Source organism: Furipterus horrens, unplaced genomic scaffold (assembly GCF_987537825.1).
Source record: "Furipterus horrens unplaced genomic scaffold, mFurHor1.1.pri manual_scaffold_1, whole genome shotgun sequence".
Lineage (NCBI taxonomy): Eukaryota > Metazoa > Chordata > Mammalia > Chiroptera > Furipteridae > Furipterus > Furipterus horrens.
The window spans coordinates 29,526,683-29,550,439 of NW_028327171.1; the positions used below are offsets into that span (position 1 = coordinate 29,526,683).

The 23,757-nt window shown below is 30.7% G+C and overlaps 1 protein-coding gene across 1 annotated transcript in view; it reads right to left on the reverse strand.

Annotated features, from left to right (window-relative positions):
• The window catches only part of SI (sucrase-isomaltase), a 96,197-nt gene that overhangs the window by 32,804 nt on the left and 39,636 nt on the right, over positions 1–23,757 (reverse strand). Inside the window, exons 22-34 of the mRNA XM_090273460.1 lie at positions 23,402–23,490; positions 20,913–20,962; positions 19,993–20,163; positions 19,389–19,544; positions 14,527–14,730; positions 12,374–12,528; positions 10,889–11,057; positions 8,535–8,631; positions 8,323–8,435; positions 8,106–8,231; positions 6,546–6,674; positions 5,693–5,803; positions 1,121–1,183 (exon numbers count right to left, since the gene is read on the reverse strand). Coding sequence (XP_090129586.1) covers positions 1,121–1,183; positions 5,693–5,803; positions 6,546–6,674; positions 8,106–8,231; positions 8,323–8,435; positions 8,535–8,631; positions 10,889–11,057; positions 12,374–12,528; positions 14,527–14,730; positions 19,389–19,544; positions 19,993–20,163; positions 20,913–20,962; positions 23,402–23,490 — 1,633 coding nt within the window. The remainder of the gene's footprint in view (positions 1–1,120; positions 1,184–5,692; positions 5,804–6,545; positions 6,675–8,105; positions 8,232–8,322; positions 8,436–8,534; positions 8,632–10,888; positions 11,058–12,373; positions 12,529–14,526; positions 14,731–19,388; positions 19,545–19,992; positions 20,164–20,912; positions 20,963–23,401; positions 23,491–23,757) is intronic.

Genomic DNA, 23,757 nt, shown 5'->3' on the forward strand with positions numbered 1-23,757 from the left:
AAAAAGTTTATGCACAACAGAGGAAATAATCAACCAAGGGAAAAAGCAACCTACTGGATTGGAGACAATATCTGTTTACCATATAGTAGATAAATAGTAAATTGCCAAAGTGTACAAAATAGTGCTATACCTATATATTAACAAAACAAACAGTAACTCATTTAAAATGGACAGAGACCCGAATAGATATTTCTCTAAAGAACACATACAAATGGCAAACAAATAGATGAAAAGATGCTAAATGTCATCTATATCAGGGAAATGCAGGTCAAAATCAAAATGTTTGGAGCTTTCTCAAAAAATTAACAATAGAACTACCATTTGTGAGTAGTTATCCTAAAAAACAAACAAACAACAAAAAACCTTGAAATCAGTATCGCAAATAGATATCTGAAACTGAATCCTGAACTCCCATCCTTATTGCTATACTATTCACAAGAGTGAATGTGTTGTAATAACCTAAATGTCCATCAATGGATGAATTGATCAAGACAATGTGGTATATAGATACAATGAAATATTATTCAGTCTTACAAAAGAAGGAAATTCTGCAATATGATGCAAATCGATGCACCTCGAAGATATTATGCTGAGTAAAATAAACCAGGTACAGAAAGATAAATACTGCATGCCTCCACTTATGAGGCATCTAAAATAGTCAAACTCACAAAATGAAAGAGTGCAATGGTAGTTGTCAGAGACTGGGAAGTGGGAAGAATGGGGTATTTCTATTCAATAGGCATAAAATCTCAATTATGCAAGGTAAGTTCCAGTGATCTGCTGTACAACATTGTCCCTAGGGTAAAAAATGCTGTATTGTGACCTTATAAAGTTACGAGGATAGATGTCATGTTAAATATTATTACAACAATAAAATAAAAAGTAAAGAACTATTGTTTGCATTTAGTAAGATACATAAAATTGCTCGAAAGAGAGACTGGATTTGATATTTAAGAAAAATAAATTAATTTGATTTAAATACGGTCTGATATAGAGAACTAGAAAATTATCCATCTACTTTTTAAAGAAAATTATTCAAATTAAATGATTGGTCAAAGTGATCATTAAGTCCATGTGTTGAATTTCTTTTAGTTATATAGTCAATGCATTTAAAACTTACATTAACAGCTTCATCTTCAGTAAGACTTTCATTTATTATTATATTAGGTAAATCTGGCCAAACCTACATAGAAAGAAGAAATTGAAAAACAATTAAAAATAATTTTGGTATGATATGACTTGTAAATAAATTAGAGTTTTAAAGGCATATTATAGACTGAAGATCCCACATTAATAATTCCTTTAGTTATTTTCTTTTTTTTAGTTTTGTTCAGGTTTATGTCCTATTTTTAAACTATTCCCACATTCCATTTTGATATTCTCTTTAATATAGCAAATAAGAAAAAAGTTAACCTTTTTAGTAGGTAGTGATTTTGAAAACAATTCATGAAACCAAAGGTCTGGTCAAGAAATAATATGAAAACTATATACTAAACTTTAATAGTATATTAAAACTATTTCTATAATTATTATAAAATTAAAATATAAAAGCAATAAATATATTTTTATTTAAAGGGAATCAAATATCTGAGTGAAATGATGTCACTCTGAAGCAAGTATCTTCGTGGTTTTCATAGTAAGTACTAAATTACTTTCTTCCTTCCCTCCCCCTCTACAACCAACCCACCCCTGCCTGCCTCCACCAATGTTTTCCTCCAACCCAACCACAAGCACACAGAGTATAGCCAAATTCAATCATGCTAAAAATCTGGGAATTTGACTCAACGTTGTAGAAATTAGAAAGTTCCAAATAAAAATGTAAAGAATCCCCAAAGACTAATTACTTAGAAAGGATTTGTTGCTGATTATGGGGGAATGGATTAGAAGATACAAATCTGAGGAAATGTATAGAAATATAAAATAACAAGAAAGTAGAAAGAAAAAAATCCCTTTTTTATGGCCTATATGTCATACTCTATACTTGCATGTTTCTTAAAATAATGTTTTTCACTACTTGTCAAAGGTTTTGCTACATAGCATCTAGGAAGGAGTGGGCAGGGGGTAAATAAAGGCAGGGCCCACACCATCACAATCTAGCAAATAACAATACAGAAAGTGAGGAGCAAAAGGAAGACATGGCTCACCAATTAACTCAGCTGTCCTGAGCTCGGCTTGTAAAATTGTCAGGTGTCCCAAGCGTTACAAGCAAAATAGCACAGGAAGAGGGGAGAGTCCTTGAGACTGTGCTGAGAAAAGCAGCTTCTGTAAGCCTCTGTAACAATCTTACTAAGATTGCCAGGTAACCTGAATGTCACAGCAGGAAAAGCAGGAATTGTACAAGAATGTGAGGGGTGGGGTGCGTTAGTCCTTGCGATTTTATCCTGGGAAAGGGAGTTTCTATAACAATTTCATTAACTATGGCAAAGAACCTTTACTAACTGAGAAACAAAACCTTTGTAACCTTAAATTATTCTTGGGGGGGGGGGGCTAGAAGCCAGATGTGATAGATAACCCCTGAATCCCAATAATCAGAATTCTTATTCTTAGATTAACTAAGTACCTACTTGTAGCCTCAACCCCAGTGTATAGAACAAACTCACTAACATACTAACAAACTTACTAACAACCTTCTTTCCTCTCTACGTGGGGCATTTAGACTTGCCAGGTGTCTGCTTGCAACTCCATGTTTGTATGTGTTTCATAAATAAACTTGCTATTTCATTTCCACCATAAGTGTTTGTCTTTCACTTGAATTATTCTCTTGCAAGACAAGAACAGAGTTAGGGAGGAAGCCTCTCTCCCTATCTGTAATTTTTTTAATATTTTTTCAATTTTATTTTAACATTTTTATTTTGAAATTAACTATATTCAGACTTACAGAACAGCTTGCAAATATTATAACTAGAGTTTTCTGTACACTTCACTATGCTCCTCTTAATATTATCATGTTTATTACTACTGTACAATTATCAAAACCAAGATGTTGATATTGATATCATACTATTAACTAATCTACAGGCCATTTTGAATTTTATCACTTTTACCACTGATGACCTATTTTTGATCCAAGATCCAAAAAGGATCTCATAATGCAACTTCTGGTCAAGATAGAGGCATAGGTAGACATACTTCACCTCCTCGCGCAACCATAGAAAGAATTACAACCAGACCTCAAAACAAATAACACCCAGAACCATGGTAAAATTGAGCTGTATGGAAGTCCTACAACCAAGGATTTAAAGAAGCCACATTCATCCAGATGAATAGAAGGGACAGAGTCATGGAAAGGTGGCAGCAGCTGTGGCAGATTGATGGTCCCACATTCACACATGGTGGATAAAAATCAGCAAGGATATGTTGGGAGTGAGCAATTCCAGCCACAGGCCATACCACACAGCCCAGGATTCCAGCACCAGGAAGATAAATCCCCATTACCTTTAGCTATAAAAAACAGATGGGGAAGTGGTGGCAGAAGAAACTGTCAAATTTTCACCACTTGAAGTGCCTGCATGCACTTAGAACATATGGAAACCCACCTACTCTGGGTTTCACCACAGGGGCAGTAGCTGGAAGGGTGCTAAATGCATAAGGGAAATGGGCGAAGTGACTGGAAACAGGACAAATGCCAGGGAAACATCCAGAAAACAGACAGCAGCGTTGCCCCTTCTCTTAGCTCTCCCCCTACCCAGACCACAAGGCAATGAAGCAGATGGCCCCACCTTGGTAACTACCTAAGGCTCTGCCCCACAGAATTTACAGGTGCCTTTTCTACATAACCATGCTATTAAGACAGGGAGTAAAAGGAACTCTACCTTATACACGGAAGCAAACAAAGGGAGGCTGCCAAATTAAGGAGACAACGAAATATGGCCCAAATGAACAAATGAAACCCCAGAAAAAGAACTAAATGAAATGGAGATAGACAACATATCAGATGCTATGTTCAAAACACTTGAGATCAAGATGCTCAAAGAACTCATTAAGTACAATAAAAACATAAGGGAAGAAATGAAGTTTACACTAAGTGAAATAAAGAAAAATCTACACGTAACCAACAGTGGAGAAAAGAAAACCGAGAATAAAACCAACAATTTGGGACACAAGGACGGAAAAAACATTCAGTCAGAACAGCAGGAAGAGAAAAGAATAAATAAAAAAAAGGATAAGCTTAAGAACTTCTGAGACAATTTTAATCATACCAACATCCAAATCATAGGAGTTCCAGAAGGAGAAGAGGAAGAGCAAGAAATTGAAAACTTATTTGAAAAAATAATGAAAGAAACTCCCCCTAATTTGGCAAAGAAAATAGACATACAAGTCCAAGAAACAGAGAGTCCCAAGCAAGTTGGACCCAAAGAGGACCACACAAAGCCACATTATAATTAAAATGCCAAAGGTTAAAAATAAAGAGATAATCTTAAAAGTAGCAAGAGAAAAGAGAAGAGTTACCTACAAAGGAGTTCCCATGAGACTATCAGCTGATTTCTCAAAAGAAACTTTGCAGGCTAGAAGGGACTTGCAAGAAATATTCCAAAATGATGAAAAGCAAGATCCTACACCCAAGATTACTCTATCCAGCAAAGCTATCATTTAGAATGGAAAGGCAGATAAAGTGCTTCCCAGACAAGGTGAAGCTAAAGGAGTTCATCATCACCAAGCCATTATTACATGAAATGTTAAAGGGACTTATTTAACAAAAAGAAGAAGATCAAAACCATGAACTTTAGAAAGGCAATAAATTAACAATTATCAACAACTGAATGTAAAAACTAACGAACTAACCAAGCAAACAGCGGGAATAGGATCAGAATCATAGCTATGGAGATCATTTGAAGGGTTATCAGCTGAGAGAGGGAAGGGGGAGAAATGAGAAAATGGTGCAGAGATTTAAAAGCATATTTTGTAGGAACAAAATAGACAGGGGAATTTTAAGTATAGTATATGAAATGGAGAAGCCAAAGAACTTACAGGCAAGACACATGGACATGAACTAGTAGGGCTGGATTGCTAGAAGGAAGGAGGATACTGGATGGAGAGAGGCAAAAGGGAGAAAATTGGGACAACTATAACAGCATAATCAATAAAATACACTTAAAAAAGGATGTCATAATGCACTTAACTATCTCTTCCATCATAGAATTCTTTTTTCTAATAATAACTAGTGTTTTTCTTTTCTTTTAATGTCAAATCTGAACATTTTATAAAATATATTACTATTCCCAGGTCTGAATACTACTTTTTTTTAAATGCAATATAGCAAATTATATTTCTATTCAAGTTAGGAATATAAATTAGCTCTTAAAAACATTCTTATTTTGTTAATAATAGGTTTTTAAGAGAAGCACATACATTTAAATGACTTGTGGTATAGAATAATGATTCACCATGTTATTAATGGCAGTTTTGTAATAAAACACAAGACGTAGCAAGAAATGCAGTGAAAGACAATTTAAAGATGAAACAAATAGTATTTGGTCTTACAAATTGTATGACTTTTTTCTCTGTTTCTAATAACTTTGATTAAACTCAAAAGTATGTTTTATATTATTGATTAACGATTAAATAATAATGTTCCATATAATATATATGTATATATATATATATCTTAATATTTTATAAGAGTTTTTTAATTCAATAGAAACTTTCAATGAAATATTTTTCTTCATATTTTATTTTAAGGTCAATTCAATACCTTTGCCCAACAAATATCATTGGTACCAGGCCATTTGATAAAGACATTTTTTTCCTGTCCTCTTTCAAATGCAGGGTAAGGATCTGTTTCATTTCCTGAAATTGCTGGATCCTAAATTGAAATGAAATACAAACCAAGTTATTATGAAATAAAACTATAGCCTCTTGGTTAGGAAACAATGCAATATTTTATTATGACATTATCATTATATCGTGCTTTCAAAGACATGGATTGAGAAATGGACTGATAATACAAACTTTACTCTTCTAGCTATATTGTCTTCTAAATTTCTTATAAAAAATTAAGAACTTCGAAATATATTAGCTGTGAGTTCAAGCAAGATTACTAGAGGTTTTCTTTTGTTTTCATTTTTTCCAGTGGGATTTCTGGCTGTGTAGCTTGCTTCTTATGAGAGTGATAAAATATTCTCCCCACTAAAATCACTAAGTTGAAGGCAAATGTTTAAACATGAGAGACATAGGAAGCAGTCCTAGAGAATGATTTGGGAGTTGTATAGGAACAGAAAATCCATCAACACGTGATGGTAACTTCTATAAATTGAAGCCAGTTTACAACATGGGTGATCACTAAAATCCAGCTTGCCTGTGACTCCCAGCTTTAGTCTTAGATCTCTAAAGGGTATACCAAGTATAAAGGTATCCTTGTTGGCAGCCCATGTAAATAAAATGAAGTGTTAAAGCAAGACAGTTTCCGATTTCGGAGCAGAATCCAAAGTTATATACTTCCTATTTTGAAATACCTCCCTGTAATCCTCAATCCTCAATCTAGGAGAGAAATCTTAATAAAATCAAGATAATAAGACTTAGATAAAATATAAAATATAAATACTGACCAGGATAATAATATATCTCATTCCTTCATCTCTTATTTTGTCAACAAACTGAGGGAGGTCACGGAATCTTTCACCAATTGTGAAGTCTAGTTGCCTTTCCATGTAATCAATGTCTGTGTATTGAACATCCTGAATATGAGAATTGTGGTGGGGGGGCAAGAATAACAAGAATTAATGCTTCACATTTCATCATATTTATGAAAGTATTAGCAATATGAAAGTTTCTATGTCTCTTTACTTGATCCTGAAGAGAATCAGTTAATGCAATACTCATGAAAGGAAAGAAGAATATAAAGATGTAAAATATTCTAAGAACAAATTCATATAAATATTCTTCTCTGTTAAAAGTTCATTTAATAATTTTGATCTAAAAGACAAATCTTTTTCAAATTAGTGTCTTTTATTTTATAATCCCCAAAGGAAAAAGGAAGACATAGGAGTAAAAGACTTATGAGGCTATAAAATTATGTTAAATTGCTATTTGGAAGTTTGTACAATGTATACATAAATAGGGGTTGTTTTATTTCTAGAAACATAAAAGAAATATAGGGTAATTTCAAGTAATTCTAATAATACCAAAGAAGAAGAAATAATTATTAGTAAATCCATTACTTATAATAAGGTATGCTTAAACTAATAAATGTTTGAGTGTTATAATAAAAATTATAATTTTGGACTAAATAAAAATTTTTTAAATTATTTTCTATTAATAGACATTAGCTAAATTTTCTTTTAAGTGTTATAAACTTCATGGTTAATACAGTGGACACCCTTTTTTAATAAAAAATGGAAAACCTCTATTTTTATAAAAAATTCCACATGCATGTTTATGTTTCATCCACTATATACTTAATATCCTCATAGTAATATATTCAGAAATCACATATTAATTTCTATTATATTTACTGATATCTTATAATGAGGTCCTTCTTATTCTTCTTAGAGTGAGTTATTATATATACCTCCCACTCTAGCTTTTCATGCCTAAGTGTTACCAAGTGAATTTCTGGGGTTCTTTAATATCACTAAAAAATGAAATCACAGGGACTGATTATTTCTGGATAATTAGGAATATTTTCACAAACATTGAGAAGAGAGGATATTCTCCCAGCTCTCTAATTCTGTTTTTAATATTACAAGTGTCATTTATTCCAGTGCAAAGAAAAAATTACTCTGTTCCACTTCCCATTCCTTCCCCATAATTTGTCACATCAGCTGATGGAATAATTTTGTGGATCCTTACTCTCACTCAAAGAAAACAGAGAGAATGTGCCTGACTATCTGTGACCCAAAGCTTATGAGAGAAATGCAGGTGCACAGTGACTTGTTTAGAACATGAAATTGGAGAAAAAGGAGAAAAAACTGGTAATACTTCTTTTCATTTATCACTCTAATAAAGACAATTTTTAAAATTTCATAACCAATGCATTAGGTGCTACTAGAAACTAAGCCCTAAATATTTCTAAATACTTAAATAAGTTTAAAATATTTGTGCTTAATTATTCATTCTGATTTTATACATGACATTCTTAACATTGTCTTAAAAGTTTATATACATACATATGGTATCTGAGCTTTCACCATATCATCATATACTTGCTGAACCTCTGAAGTATTTCTGTACCCATAACGACATAATTGGAATCCCAAAGCCCAATAAGGTGGCATTACTGGTCGGCCAATTACCTTTGAAAACAAAAATAATGTGTGAACTAACAGAATTACTTATAGTATAAAAAGAACTTTATGTATATTCTAAAAACAAATTCAATCATACTTCATGGTATTGCTTTGTTGCAACTTCTGGAGTTGGGCCCAAAAACATATAAAAGTCCAAGATTCCTCCAATTATGCGGTAAGTTAGAGCAGGTGTTGGCTGAAATGTAACATCTGGAAATTCAAAATAAGATTACATTTTTTCTATGTATAAAATCTTATTTATTAAAGAGTCACAGAAAACATGAAACATTTTTAAAATGATTGCTTTACCCATTGCGTTGCTGTTAAGTAAGAGAACTCCATGAGCATGGTCCTCATCTTCCAGAGCCATGTAATAAGGATGAAATCCATAGGAATTAAGCTTATACTAAAATAAAATAAATAAACATAACATATATTCAGATAATACATGTAAATTTTGTCAATGTAATATTTAAATTTATTATAAGATTGAGCCTAAGAATTAAATGTGCTTTCTTTGTACCCACAAACTGAATTAAATGCATTTCCTTTAGGAATTAATTTTTAGTAATTAGAAGTCATTGCTTTAGAGTGTGCAAATAAATACACAACTGTGTAGCACCCAAAAATGTTGCCTAATAACTGATGTAAAAAAAAAGTTGGTATTAATGTAGTTAGGTTTCTTTCTACAGATTTTTTGTGTTAATTTATTTTTAAAATTGGCACTTCTTTTTCAACAATATTGTTTCTTAAAAGTGATTAAAGTGATTAGTTGTTTGGAACATCTTCCCATACACCAAAATGTGGTAAGTTTCATTCTCAGTCAAGGCACATACTTGACTTGCAGGTGGAGATTTTCAAAAATGACTGAAGTGATTAAAGCACTCAACCTTAAATAACTAATATGATAATTATCTATGTTTATATATTTTATATTTAGAATGATTACTTATATAATAGTTTGTATTTATAAAACATTTTATTTCCTTTTTAGCTAGATCTTTTTATTTCTTAGAATAAAAAATCTTTTTGCACTATTGGTAGGAATGTAGATTGGTGCATCCACTGTGGAAAGCAGTATGGAGATAGCTCAAAAAATTAAAAATGGATCTATCTGTCTTTTGAGCCAGAAATCCCACTTCTGGCAATATATTCAAAGGAACCCAAAACATCAATTCAAAAAGAATGTAAGCACCCCTGTGTTCATTGCAGCATTATTTTCAATCACCAAGATACGGAAGCAGCCCAAGTGTTCATCAGTAGATGAGTGGATAAAACAACTACGGGACAATTATACAATAAAATTTTACTCAGCCACAGAAAAAAAAAAAAAAAGAAGGAAGAAAAATTTTACCCATTGCAACAGGATGGATGGACTTGGAGAACATTAGGTTATGTGAAATAAGCCAGTCAGAGAAATACAAATACCATATGATTTCTCTCATATGTAGAACATAACGAACAAACTGAACTAACAAGGGAAATAGAGACAGACTCATAGAAAGCAGAATGACTACTAAGGAGGGTGGTCTGGTTAGAGAGTGGAAGAAGAGAGTAAAAGGAAAAAGGACTCATGAACATAGATAACAGTGTGGTGATTGCTGGGGGTGGGAGATGGGGATGGAGGTGTAGGGGGACTAAATGGTAGTGGAAAAAATACACTAAAAATAAAAAAAGCTATACTCAGGCCCATGAAATGACATGCTAAACGTCACGAAACTTGTAAGATGATGAGCCCCAAAGAAATTGACACCTTTGACTCACAGGGAATCCCAGGAATCATTTAGTACATAAAAGATAATTTATATAATGATTAAAAAAGGTTATATTAGTCTAATAATACCAATGCTAATATTGAAAGTTTAAAGAAATAAATTTTAGTAAATTCCTTTTTCCATTTGGTATAAATGAAAACCCACCCTTACTACCTAATTTGGAAGTAGTATGATACAAAGCAATTTGAGCACCTAACTATAAAAGGTGGTTACAACAGTACACACACTTTATAATTTCACACTTAATACATCCTTTAAGTATGCATCACATATTGTAAATAGAAATAAACTAGTATTTTATTAAAACATTATTTTTATGATATGTCTAGAATAATTATAGGTAATATTCTTTGTGTAGTGCATTAAATATTCATTAAGTATATTTAATTAATAAGTCAAAACATTGGGAAAAGTGACATGAGTTTATAAAAACATTTTCTAAATGTGCAACTAGCAGTAAGGACTCATAAAAACACAACTGCACGTGGGTGTCATAAAGGAAAAATCTGACATCAAATCATTGTTGAAAAAGAAAAAAAAAATTACAAGAGAACCCTAGTCAGTTATTTTCTGAAAGCTGAGTGTAAACATGTAATTAGCAGGGAATACTGAATTTGAATGTTCTTTCTATCCAGTTGAGAGGATGAAAAATTGGGTAACTACCTCATTTCTCACTCTACTCAATGTTATCCATTCAACCCTTGCTTTTGCCAGTAATTAATGGTGATGTTTTTTAGTTTGTTTTTCAGAAAATCATTATAGCAGCTCTGGGAATCTCTAGCCCCTTTGTCATTACTTCAGTATCAAAGTACAGGCCTACGCAGAAGTGACTAGGATCCCAATCATGGTCTTAGTCAGTTCATGAGGTAGAAAAACATCGGTACCTACACCAGGGGGTTGGTCTCTTGTGAACATTCCCCAAGTATGCCAGTTTAGATCTCGCTTAAATGCTGTATGCTCCACTTCCCCAAAACCATATATATATTCTGATGGCAGGCGAGTGGATATTTGAATGAACTGGTCATTAAAAGTAAATCCAGGCAGGTGAGAATCCCAACTGAAAACAAAAGAAAATAATTACATATCTGTAAACATTTACAATGTAGTATCAAAAATAACAATGGTAATTCTTTCTTGGGTGAGCTGAAAATCAAAAATATTTTCTTTATGTACCTTATTTTAACCAGATATTGATTGGAAATAGATTATTATTCCAATATATTTTTCTTTTTCTAAGTTGGAGAATATCTAAAATATATTTCAAATATTCAGCATTATTATATGATTATATATGTTTATCTTTAGATATATTTATTTTAAAATAAAGTTAATATGAAGTTATTAATATATAATCTGGGAGTGACATGTTCTAGAAATTGAAAGTCATCTATTTTACTGTTTCTTTAAGATAATCAGTTTTTTCTACATATATAATAAATATAGTAAATAGAAATCAATATTAAAGTATTTTATTTTGTCTTTTTTTAGTTATAAAAATCAGTGTTTACAAAAATATTCTAGAATAAATGTTTTACAGAGAATGCATTGCTTTTCTAGGCATTCACAAGAAAAAAGGAGGAAGGAATAATTAGAGTTGACAGTGTAATAAAACATAGGTATTAGAAAGAATTTGAGTCATTTAAATGTTTATGTTAATTATTTTGAAAAAGGTATTTACTAAAGAATAACAGTTCTTAAATAACAATAATTATATTTTTGCATCATAAATTTATTTACAAAATAACTTAGCTTGTGATCTTTTGAAACAAAAACATTCACATAACAAAAATTTTAAAATAATACAGACATACTTTTCTTCATTATGTGCATCCATTCTTACAACACCTGAAAACATCGCAACAACACCTTCTAAATTGCATCTTCTAAAATTACATAAAGGTATCTTTTAATATAATATAGATTTTTAAAAATGTATTCATTGTAACAAAAATATCTACATGCATATTATCAATGCCTAGCAGAAACAATATTATTCAGATTCTAGAACAAATAAACTTTGATTTCAACAGTTCTAACAAAATATTTATATAACACATTTTCAGTTACTTATTTTGCCAACATTCATCATTCTTTTCAGGAGGAGTCTTGGTTTGTTTCTCAACTTGATTATAAGAATAAGTCTGATAGATAATGTTAAAATAAATCACATAGAACGTGAAAATTAAATTTTAACAATCCTTAATGATAGTCTTATGATGTACTAATTGTTGAAGTTAAAATGTTAAAAGAGGTCAAAACCATTTTAGTGTGATTATACTCTAGCACAGTGAAGGCAGTGAAAATATCTTCTTATTTTTCCCCTTCTAGGCTAAAATAAAAATATTTTTCATATCAAATAATTAAATCACTTACATAACTCTTCCTGTGCTTCTCCGTCGAATCTGGATGCCAAAAGGATTTTCCTTGATTTCAACGTCATAAAGTCTATTTTCATAAGTACTTGTTGGTGTAGTTGGAATGTTTAATGGTACTGGAACTTCATATCTCTTATTTTGGGGATCATAAATCTATTGCAGATAAATAATAAAAACAGAAATACTTTGCTCTAATTTGGTGACATACTATGTAAATATTAAATAACTTAAATAATGGTTAAAAAAGAACATTTAGAATTTTTATTTATATAATTCTTAATTCCGTATCTATAGTATTGATATATATTTTTCCTATATATATACATAAATAGGTAATGGAATCAAATTACCTATTTCATTTTACCTTTTGAAAATATTTTATAATTATTTTTTCTATATAATGGGAAATCTTCAAAATCAACTTTCAGAGCTAACTAGTCTCTCATATGGGTTTACAAAAATATTTACCACTTCTGTTTAGAAAAGAAGTTGTTTCAGTATTTTTATCCTACGTATGATCCTGCATATTAATGTTAATTTGTTTATTATTTTCTTTATTTCCTCACTACATTTCTAAGAAGTGAAGTATTACATCAGAATATTACTAACATTAATAGGGTCCTTGATATCTATTTGTAAACTGTTTTCCAGAATGAGTGTACTAATAAATAGTCTCACCAAAATATGCACTTTAAACTGTTTTATGTTTCACAACTGTTTTTTTTAAATTGCCTTATATTTCTTTGATGGTGAGAATCAAACTTCTCTTACATGACTATTTAAAATTTAAGTTTTCCATTCTTTGAATCTGTCTTTTGTTCTCTTGATATTTAATAAGTGTTAATTATTTAATATTTAATTTCTCAGTATTATTTCTTCTTCTGTCATATGTCTCCTTATAATCTTAATATTTTTCTTGTTTGTATGAGTTGAAATAACTTGTATTTTATGATAAAGGAGACAGATATTTATCCATGTATTATTTGTCTTCTAATTGTTTATAGTGTTTATTAATGTTAAAATGTATAATTTTTACATAGAAAATATATAGATTTTTATTTATGGAATTTATACCTTTGTATCTGTGACTTAAAAGACCTTTACTAGGCAGATACAAGATAAATATGCAGCTAAATTTTTTTCTGAGCTTATATTTGATTTACTTTAAATGTATACATACATATCTTTATGTTATATTTACATATATAAATCAGACTTTCAGCTAATTCTAACTGCACTTCTGTTTTAATTTTGTAAGTTTTATCTATTTTTATATACATTTTATATATCATCATGTCTTATGTTTATTTTCCCATATAAATGTAAAGGTTATTTTATTAAGTCTCAAAAATATTCTCTGTAATGTCTATGGAAATTATTTAAAAGCATCAATTGATCTAAAATGAGTGAACTTTTAAAATATTTAGTCTTATTTAGGATTTCTTAGTATTTATTTAATATCTATCAACACTTTTTAACAGTTTTTTTTTAAGTCGACTCTCTCCTAAAATTTTTAAATATATTTATTGTTCATTTGATTGTTCTTCTCATTTGATTTTACTAATGAAATTTGACACCATTTCAGATGCTAAGTGGTGAATGACAGTATATAGGAAACATTTTTTGGAAATATTATTTTATATCCGGTTATGTTGCTGACCTTAACATTTGTAATAGTTTGTTTTTTTTTTAATGGATATTCTTGGAGCTCATAATTTTTTTAAAAAGTTGCTAAGTGTAAATGTTGAAATTGTTATTTCTTTTATATGCCTTAATTAATTGGTAAAAAGAATTAGATCACTATATTAAAATAATGAAAATGGTAAGCATCCTGTTTCATTTTTTTATATTAATGCTATTACCAATACAGTGCATTCTAAATAATTTATTTAGCCATAATTTAAATATATTTTTAAAACCACTGCTATATGTTTAATTATTCACAAAGTTAACAAAAATAAAAAGCTTTGTTTATTGGGCACCTTGCTATGAGCTTTGTAAAAAAAAAAGCCTTATTTGTATAAAATCAAAATGTTATCAATCCAATTACTAATTCTTAATATTACATTAAAGATCTAAGCACTGAAGTTACTCAAAACTTCTCATCTTGACAAATGAGGCATACAGTAGTAATATTTATAGTAAGCATACCTTAAACTGCAGCATGTCATTTTTGTGATACTTCACCTCCACACGAAGAGTTGAGATGGGTTGAGAAGGCCGCTTTATTCGAGCATTTGCAGTATTCACCTTGAGGTCAGCTGTTACACCCATTGATGAATATTTAGTTGAGGTGACTAAGTAAGAGTTGTCACTTCTAGGGAAGTAACACTTAGGTCCTTTGGAACCAGGAGTCTAAAAATGCAATACATGTTTACTGTCAGAAACTGTAAGCATTGTAATACTTGACAAAAATAAGATAGACATGTTTAATTAAATGTTGTATGACTTACAAATATTATTGTTTAATATAAAATGAAGTTGCAGTCACAATATAAAATATCTACTATGCAGCCTGATATCCTGTACTAAAATGTTACATAGAATATTTATATGTTGACTCTAAAGATAGACCAATAGAGCAGAAGGATTAAATCTCTATTTTTAAATCAGAAAATAGAACGATTGTGTAGTTTTGGCAAAAATTAAGTATGTTCTCATAAATTTTGATCCCATGTATGTTCTTACTCTTTATATAGCCTATGGCCTTTTGTGTGTAAAACAGCTCTACAACAACTCTCAGAAGAGCACGTACTTGAAGTTATTTTCTTCCACTTATAAAGACTGTATCATTTTTTATGTTATGACAGGTCTTTATATTGGTCAATTACATCCTGACTGGTATTTGAAATAGGAAGTGTGACCAACGATCAGAAAGGGACTAGTCAAAGAACATGTATGAATGACCCACAGACATGGCAAACAGTGTGGGAATTGACTGTGGGACTGGGTGGTAGGATGGGTGGAGGAAGGCAAAGGAGGAAAAATTGGAATAACTGTAACAATAACAATAAAATAGCAATCAAATTATTTAATAAAAAGAAATGACTAATAAACATTAAATAAATTAGACATATTCAAGGAAATAAAAAAAAAGCCAATGTGCCTTACCACAATCCATTCTCTAATCTTTCTCATTTATTAAATTATTATACTGTGGGAGAAACAATGTGCCCATCCACATTTCTAAGTCTTCTCTGAGGAAATTGTATATGAACCCCAAAAACCTATTTAAGTGAAAATGGTCTAAGTTGATTATATAGGATGCCCTTTGCCCTTCCACCTTCTGGACTTGGAACGCATATGTAATGGCAGAAGCTATAATACAAACTTGAGGATAAAGCACAAATGATAAATATAAACACTGATGGCATTGAGAGTTCAGCATATTAGGCCTGGGATTGTCATTTGTTGAAAAAAAATCCTGTTTTGCTTAATGAAATCAGATTTTAGCTTTCTGATACTCAGTCTCAAGCAATTCTTAAATGATAAAAATACTACAGTACTTATTTCAAATACATAAAGTTGAATGCCAATAGAACCAGGGATATGATCGCAAAGTTTTCATGTCTCTCTCACAGTTATATTTCTGCCCAGTACCAATTCCCCTTTATCATACTATAAGTGTTCCCCTTTACTTTCATTAATATTAGTTCATCAGCATTGCTGTTTTTGTAGTTGAGATAAGAATAAGCTTGCTGTGTAATTTGTGGAAATATGTAAAAACCTATAGGCTACACAATCCAAACATTATTTACGCCTTTCCCCTTAATGTCTATGCTTCCGTTCTTTACAAACTTATTTCTTTTCTAAGTCATCCGTTTTCATGTAACATGACCTCAGATTCGCTTCTGGCTTTCTTGTACTTAATTGCAAAACAATCTTGGGAAAATACTGCCCCAAGATTATAGAATGCCTTCTCGAAATAGACCCTATCATGCAGAGGTATATAATCATGAAGATTAGAGTGGTTCTCAATGATGTAGTTTACTAATATAGTTCCCTAGCTCATTCACTATCACACTGCCTTAGAAGACATTTTCTTTTCTTTTCTAACTACCAACAAATCTTATCCCTATTCTCATTACTACCTAATGATTTCCCTTCTTATTTCAATAACCAAAAGAAAGCAATCAGAACAAACATCAGAATGAAACACCACATCCTCCCACCCACCTCTTCACCTCCTATTACAAGATATGTGCTGCCCGTGCTGCTAAGGTGTACTATTTTATTTGTACATTCAGGGCCATGGCCGTGCCTCCTTTCCTACAAAGACATTTCTTCTGCAATTGTCAACTGTCTCCTGTATCACTAATATTGCATCCATTATAAATTATGCTCAATGGCATAAACCAATTTTATTTTTCCCGTCTTTAAGAGAAACATTGTCGCCTCAATAATTTCTCCAACTACTGACCCAACTTTCATACTCTCTTTGGAGCAAAACATAAAAAATTCACCATACTCATCAGCTCCAATTTGTCCCTTCATTCTCACTGAAATTCTCATTCTCACTCAAAGCAGGCCTTTCTACTCCCAGCGCTCTGTCAATGCTTCCTTAATAAAAGTTACCAGAGACTTCCATGCTGCCAAATCCAAATTTCAGTTTCCAGTTCTTATCTTACTGACCTATGAGCAAAATTTGCACAGTTGATTATTTTCTCCATCTGGAAATGCCTTGTTCACTTGGCTTCCAGAAAGAAACATTTTCTTTTTTTCAACTTAATTTTTTTTTCCTCAATCTCTTTTCTAGTTCCTAATCATTTCCTGGACTGTAAATGTTGGATTGGCTCTGGGTTTAGTTTTGAACTCTTCCCTTTTTATCTAAGCTCATTGCCTTAATGATATCATCCCATCGTATGGCTTTAAACAATGTATATATGCTGACTTCAGGTTTTATATCTTAACTGTGATATGAAATACCTAATTTCATTAGTTCAGGTACCTCCCACAACTGGAAAATTGCACTTTGATTTGTATTGGGCTTCTCACCTTAATTTGTCCAGAACAAAACTTGCTCTCCAAGATTTCCCCCACTACAGTTTTTCCAATCTCTGTTAATATCAACTTTTTTCTAGTTGTTCAAACAGAACATCAAGTTATTCTTTACTTTCACTTGTCTTCTCTCATATTTCACATTCAACAAAGAACAAACTTTGTTGCTTTATCTTAAAATATGCACATAAGTCAATAACTTCTTACAAATTATATCATTACCACCCTGGCTCAACCTACCAAAAATATTTTCCCTTGATTATGCCATAGCCTCTTTCCCGGTCTCCCTGCGTTGGTCCCCAAACAGTTTATTCTCAACACAGAAGTCATTATGGTCCCATTAAGATAGAAATGGAATCTTCTTATTTATCTGTACAAAACTCTTTAGTATCATTATATCTTGGAGCAAAAATCATAATTGTGAAAATAGCCTAAGTGATTGATCTACATTATCTGTTCCAACAAATCTGTATAATGTGCTGTTCAGTCTCTCACTCATTCTGCTTCAGACACATTGGCCTCCTTGCTGTTTGTGCACTATATCAGGCATATTCTTATTTCGGGTTGATGTTTCTTCTTTCTGGAGTGCTATTCCTTTCCTATCTTTCCTTCATCTCTTTTAACAAATGTCACCCTCTCAAAGAAACCTTCCCTGTGTAACCATTAAAATCAAACCAGTGGCATTCTTCTCTCTTTCTCCTTTCCTGTTTTTTTTTTTTATTTTTTGGCATAGTACTTATCTAACATAAACATGCTTTCTATATTATCTGTTTACCCACACTAGAATATAAGCTTTACCAGGGAAGCAAGTTTTGTTTCTTTATTCACCTATAACAGTGCCTAGAATATAGTAGGTCTCAGTAAGTATTTGTGAAATGAATCAATGAATAAACATCATGATCTACGGAAAATAAGGGAATTTATCTTACTCTAAATTATCATATTTAATGTATTTCTGAAAACTCATAACATAATTTTTAACTTTCATTTACTTGATCTAAATATCTGTAAGGTGTTAAAATACTAACAGTTCTGAGAAGAGTACATTTATTACATATTCTCATTAAAAGTTATCTCTGCCTTAGAATCCAACCTTTAGATTTGTTTTGATAATAGAAGTGAGCATGCACTGAATGAAGTGGGGGAGGGGTATACATATAAATAAAGAACTGCAATTGAAAGAAAAGATATGAAAAAAATACATTACTTGGCTTTTATTGATTTCAGAAATCTTTTCTTCCTTTTTAAAAAATTCTTCCATAAATTTTCTTAATGGTGAAGATTATGTTGTTATTAAACATTAGAGGTGAATGGGAACATTTTCTCTGGTGACAGAGATTGTACATATTTCCTCACATTAATGCAGACATATCTTGGAAGTTACTGGCATATGTGTCTTGACTCTCGTCAGGCATATAACACATGATTTTAATTTACTGATTATACAAAATAAATATGTTTGCTGAGAAAACCCAGTGATGTGCCAAAAAACACAGATTTTGATGCATAAGAATAACAAGAGGGGACGACTCTTTCCATATCCCTTCCTATAAAATCTTCTGCCTTCAATAGCCATCAGCCTTCTGTTGAAAAGATGAACAAAACAATTGCTCAAATATTATTACCTCTTGGTGGAACGGACATAGCCCACCAATCAATTTCAGAAGGTTTAGTAACTTGAGACAATGTTGTTGTAAAACTGTCCCCTCTTGGCATAATAACTTGCTTAATTAAGCTAGTCAGCCACAGCCAACAAATGCCCTATGATTTTGTTAAAGTTACATAATCCAAAATGCCTAAAAAGCAACTTATACTTCTATTTAGTCAGGTGTTTACTAAGCTAAATCTGGGAATTAAGATACATTTTCTATCAGAAGTTCCAATTTCAAATTCCAAATGCTAATCTATATGAATTTAGTTTATATGCTACAGAATTAAAATCATAATATGTAAAAATTACATTGAAATTCTTACATGAAAGCCATACCATGAATCACAGTTAAAATTCTTATTACCGTTTGCCATAAACAGCCACGTTCTTCACAGCTTTCCTTGGTTGCAGGCTCTGCATCTGGATAACAATTGAACTTTTCATTTTCTGAGAAAATTTGATTCCATTGAACGGTAAAGTTTTTTCCAAGGTTAAACTTGAGACTGTGAATTAGGAGACTCTTTGAAAACAAAGAAAATGTTAAATAATATTTTTAACCATTGTACAATTGAAAAAATACATCACAATTATAAATTCTTCAAATCATCATAAATATTTTTAATATAATACTTAAAAAGCGGAATAGGAAGGATAAAATATATCATGTCACTGAAATGCTTAGAACCTATCCTCAACTTCCTCTCCCTTTAAATGGGATAGTGACCCCTACTACAAAAATAGTAGGAAGGTATATAGGATTGCTATCAATGATAAAACTAAACAAGAAGTATCAAGGAGTCTCCTTAATACTGATATCTAAATATTGCCAGCACAAGGAGAAGAATAAAAAGAAAGACATGTCATGAAGAAAAATCATCACAAAACCAGGAACCTGAAAAGTTATGTAACATTTAATGTTAAATGTGAGAGTTTATGACAGCTAAAATATTTTAAAAGATTGCAGTTACCTGGTTGGAAGGATAATAAATGAAATTGGAGTGATTTTGCATTGGTTGATTATTTTCCATCACTTTAACTTCCGTAACAGTGTCTGTGAGTCCAAGGATTTTAATAGTCTCAAATGCTAAAGCAGTTCCTTCTTGGTATGATGAGTGTGTGCATATGATATCTAATTTGTTCTGAAAATAGTATACAATATTATATATTAATAAGAAGGTATTTGGATACAAAACTGAAATAACAATGCAGCTATGAAATAGGAAAAGAACGAATCATCTATCCTTCAATTCCCACCAGCTCTCCACATCCAAGTAGAATACATAAATATATTCATTAGTAACTCCTTTCCATTTTTTTGCATACATGCCACTACATTTATTATAAAGATCACCTTAATTATTCATGGTGAAATTCATGTATATCATTTCTCATTCTAGCCCTAATGTTGATGAAGAATAACTTAGCTTTGGCGAAAAGAATATATAAAGAAACTCAACATCTACAGAAGCATTGCTACTAATTATTCAAAATTTAAACTTGTTCACATATTTTTCATCTTCACCCCAAATCCATGACAATTATTGCTGTGACTGACATATTAAAACATCCTCAGATAAGTTGAGTCTAGTTTCCTAGGATATGTTTCTTAAATAAACATAATATTTAAATAAACATAATATTTACAGAGTTCTAAAATTTCTGTGAATGTATTTCATGATCGTTAATTAACTCATCTGCCACACTTAAATATAAAAATTTAGGCTAACAGTGTATTCATGATTTAACTTAATTTAATAATTTATTTCATATCTTTCCATTGAATCTGGAGATAAAGGTAAACATATTTCCAAAAAAAATTCATAATAAAGACATAGCCCAGACATTAACAAGCTATATATTTAACTATGTGTCCAAGATGTATGCTTACATCAGAAACAGTAAATGTGTATAAAATGTAGATGCCATTTTCTATGGTATCTGAAATGGAAAAAATAAAGCTATCAGACCAAAATGCCATGATATATAACGCAATAATTTTGAAAAAAATACTATTTAATAACAAAGCAAATTAAACAGATTATCCTTTTAAATTCACTTTTTAAATTACTTGTAAGTAAAATAACATTGGTAGTATATTTCCTCAGTAAGTAACGGTAATGAATGCATATTTATCTAGTTTAATTTTTCAAAGACAAGTAAATTATTTATGGAAATACAAAAAAAAAAACACAGTAGAATATACATTATTGTATATTTATTATTTTGAACAATATTTTATCTCTTGCTAGTAAACCACATAACATTCAGTTTTTCATCAGAAAATATGACACACTACAATTTTATTTCACATCTTTTAATTTTTTGTAATTATTTGAAGAAAGAAAGAGTGAATCTGGGGATATATTAAAGATCAAAATAAGCTCTAATAAGGAAAAAGGAAGATAATAATTTTGTGCACCATAGATGTAATTAAACATCTTATCAACTAGTTTTTTTAACAGAAAAGCTTAAAATTATGACCACAAGAATTTCAAAGAAACTATATAAAGATAATTCTAAGATTAATATACAATTTTCTCAGTAACATTAATTTACTTAAATTTTTAATCCTATAAAATATAATTGGAATTGTAATGTGAATTGTAGGTCATTTTGTTGCTTGAATGTTTACGTACAATAGATTACTCATAAAATTCTGATTTTATCTTTTCAAAGCACATAACTACATAGATACTATATTAGTCGACTGATTAAATCATACCTCAGTATTTTTAACCATCTTCTTTCATAAAAGTAAATTATCAATATTAAGTTTTACAAATAGAAAAAGACATATATGTGGAATATTTATATGACTAAAGAAATAAGAATAACCTTAAAATCAAGTCCCACATGATATCAAGTGGTACTATCTCAACAACATTTTTTGTTGTTGATGACTACAAATAATTTAGTTTGCTGGGGTGTGATTTTATGACACATTTCTATGAAGTAGATGCTTGGAACCTATTCTTACTGCTGAGCTCACTTGAGTGTTCTTAGCTCTAAGGTATTTGAGAACGAATAAGAAGGCTTGTGTTTTGGAGTAGAATGAGAAAAGGGGAGCTGTAGGGGATAATTTGGGGTGGGGTGAGGGGAGCGAGAGAGTGAGAGAATGTGTGCACAGCAAAGCACAGTCAGTGGTGAGTGCTTTAGGTCTTAGTAAATAACCGAGTGAACCAAATAACCGCTGACTTTGAGGAGAGGTGGGATGATTTGAATCATCTTTTGAAAGAATGACTCTACCTGCTGGGTTGTAAATAACATGTAAAAGAGTTTGACACGAACTATAGACCTATAGAACAGTTAAGTAGCTATTGTAGTAATTAAAAGGAAAGATATTGATAGTAATGGTGCAGCTGATGAGAGAACGCAGGTAAGGTAGAACCAAGAAGATCCTGAGGTTGTGAGAGAGGAGTCAATTCTAAGGTTTCCAGCATTTTGTAGCAATGAAATTACCAAGTGACAAAGGGAAGGCTGTAAGTGGAGTAGATGTATAGTGGCGATATATATTGGGGTAGTCTATATTTCCACAGATAAAACGTAAAAAAAGGAATTTTTCATAGAGTCTATATTTTTAGTTATAAGAGAACACACCAATAAATAGACTACTTTTCAGAGTTAATTTAGAAATACTTGGGTTTTTTAAAGCATAGGATAGTCTTTAACAAATATGAGAACTAGTGAGCTAACATAAAACTAACTATGTACTTTATACACACTTGTATTAAAAACACACCGAATAGCACTCCACTAATAGAAATGAAATACAAATACTTAACAAATATATGAGGGTAATTGTAATAGATTAATTGTAATGTAACTAAATAGAACATTTTACAATTAGGATGATTATTGCAAAAATTGACTTTTTTAGTTGGTTTACTAAATTTTCAAGTTTGGGCTCAAGATACAAAATCAAAGAAATAATTGAAATAAATTGTGAACCATTTATGTGGTAATATTATTATCAAATAATTTGAAATTAATTAAAACTTTAAATATTGGTTTTCTTTTATTTTTACAGTAATAAAATTTTATTTTAACCACCACAATCATGCAAGACTGTTGAAAATATGATGCAATTTGTACATCTGTAAATTTAACTATTTTAGTTTAAAATGATAATCTAATAAACTACACTTGTCAAAGATTTTTATAATGAACCAATAGACAAAATAAATATAATTAAAATATAAGTTAAATGAAAATTTTAAATTTCATAAAGTAACCTAAGACCCTCAGGTAAATTTAACAAAAGGAATTAAAAATTAAAACTTGTGACATCTGTTAAATAAATGCAACTTCATATGAATAAAGTCAAAATTTCCCATCTTCAGAATAAACATTTAAAAGCATATTGCCTTTGAGACTTACTTTTAGTTTCTCCATCATCCCAGAAAAAGTCTCCTTTTGCTTTGTTATCTTCATCTAATGCAACTATAAGTCCTAGAGGATTCCTTCGGCTGTTAAGTAAGTTTGCATGCACATATAATTAAAATAAATTTATAATCATAAAAGTCCCTATAAATAGTCAATTTCAAACTAATGGATTTGCAGGAATTCTGCATTCATGAAACATATTAATAAAATTCATTCCCATATATATTAATAAATTTTAATGATAAAAATAATCTATATGTTTAGAATATAAATGAAAGAAATAAGTACAAAATTTCTTGACGGCTAAGACACCAACAATTTTGAAACAGTATAATAACATTTCAATTAAA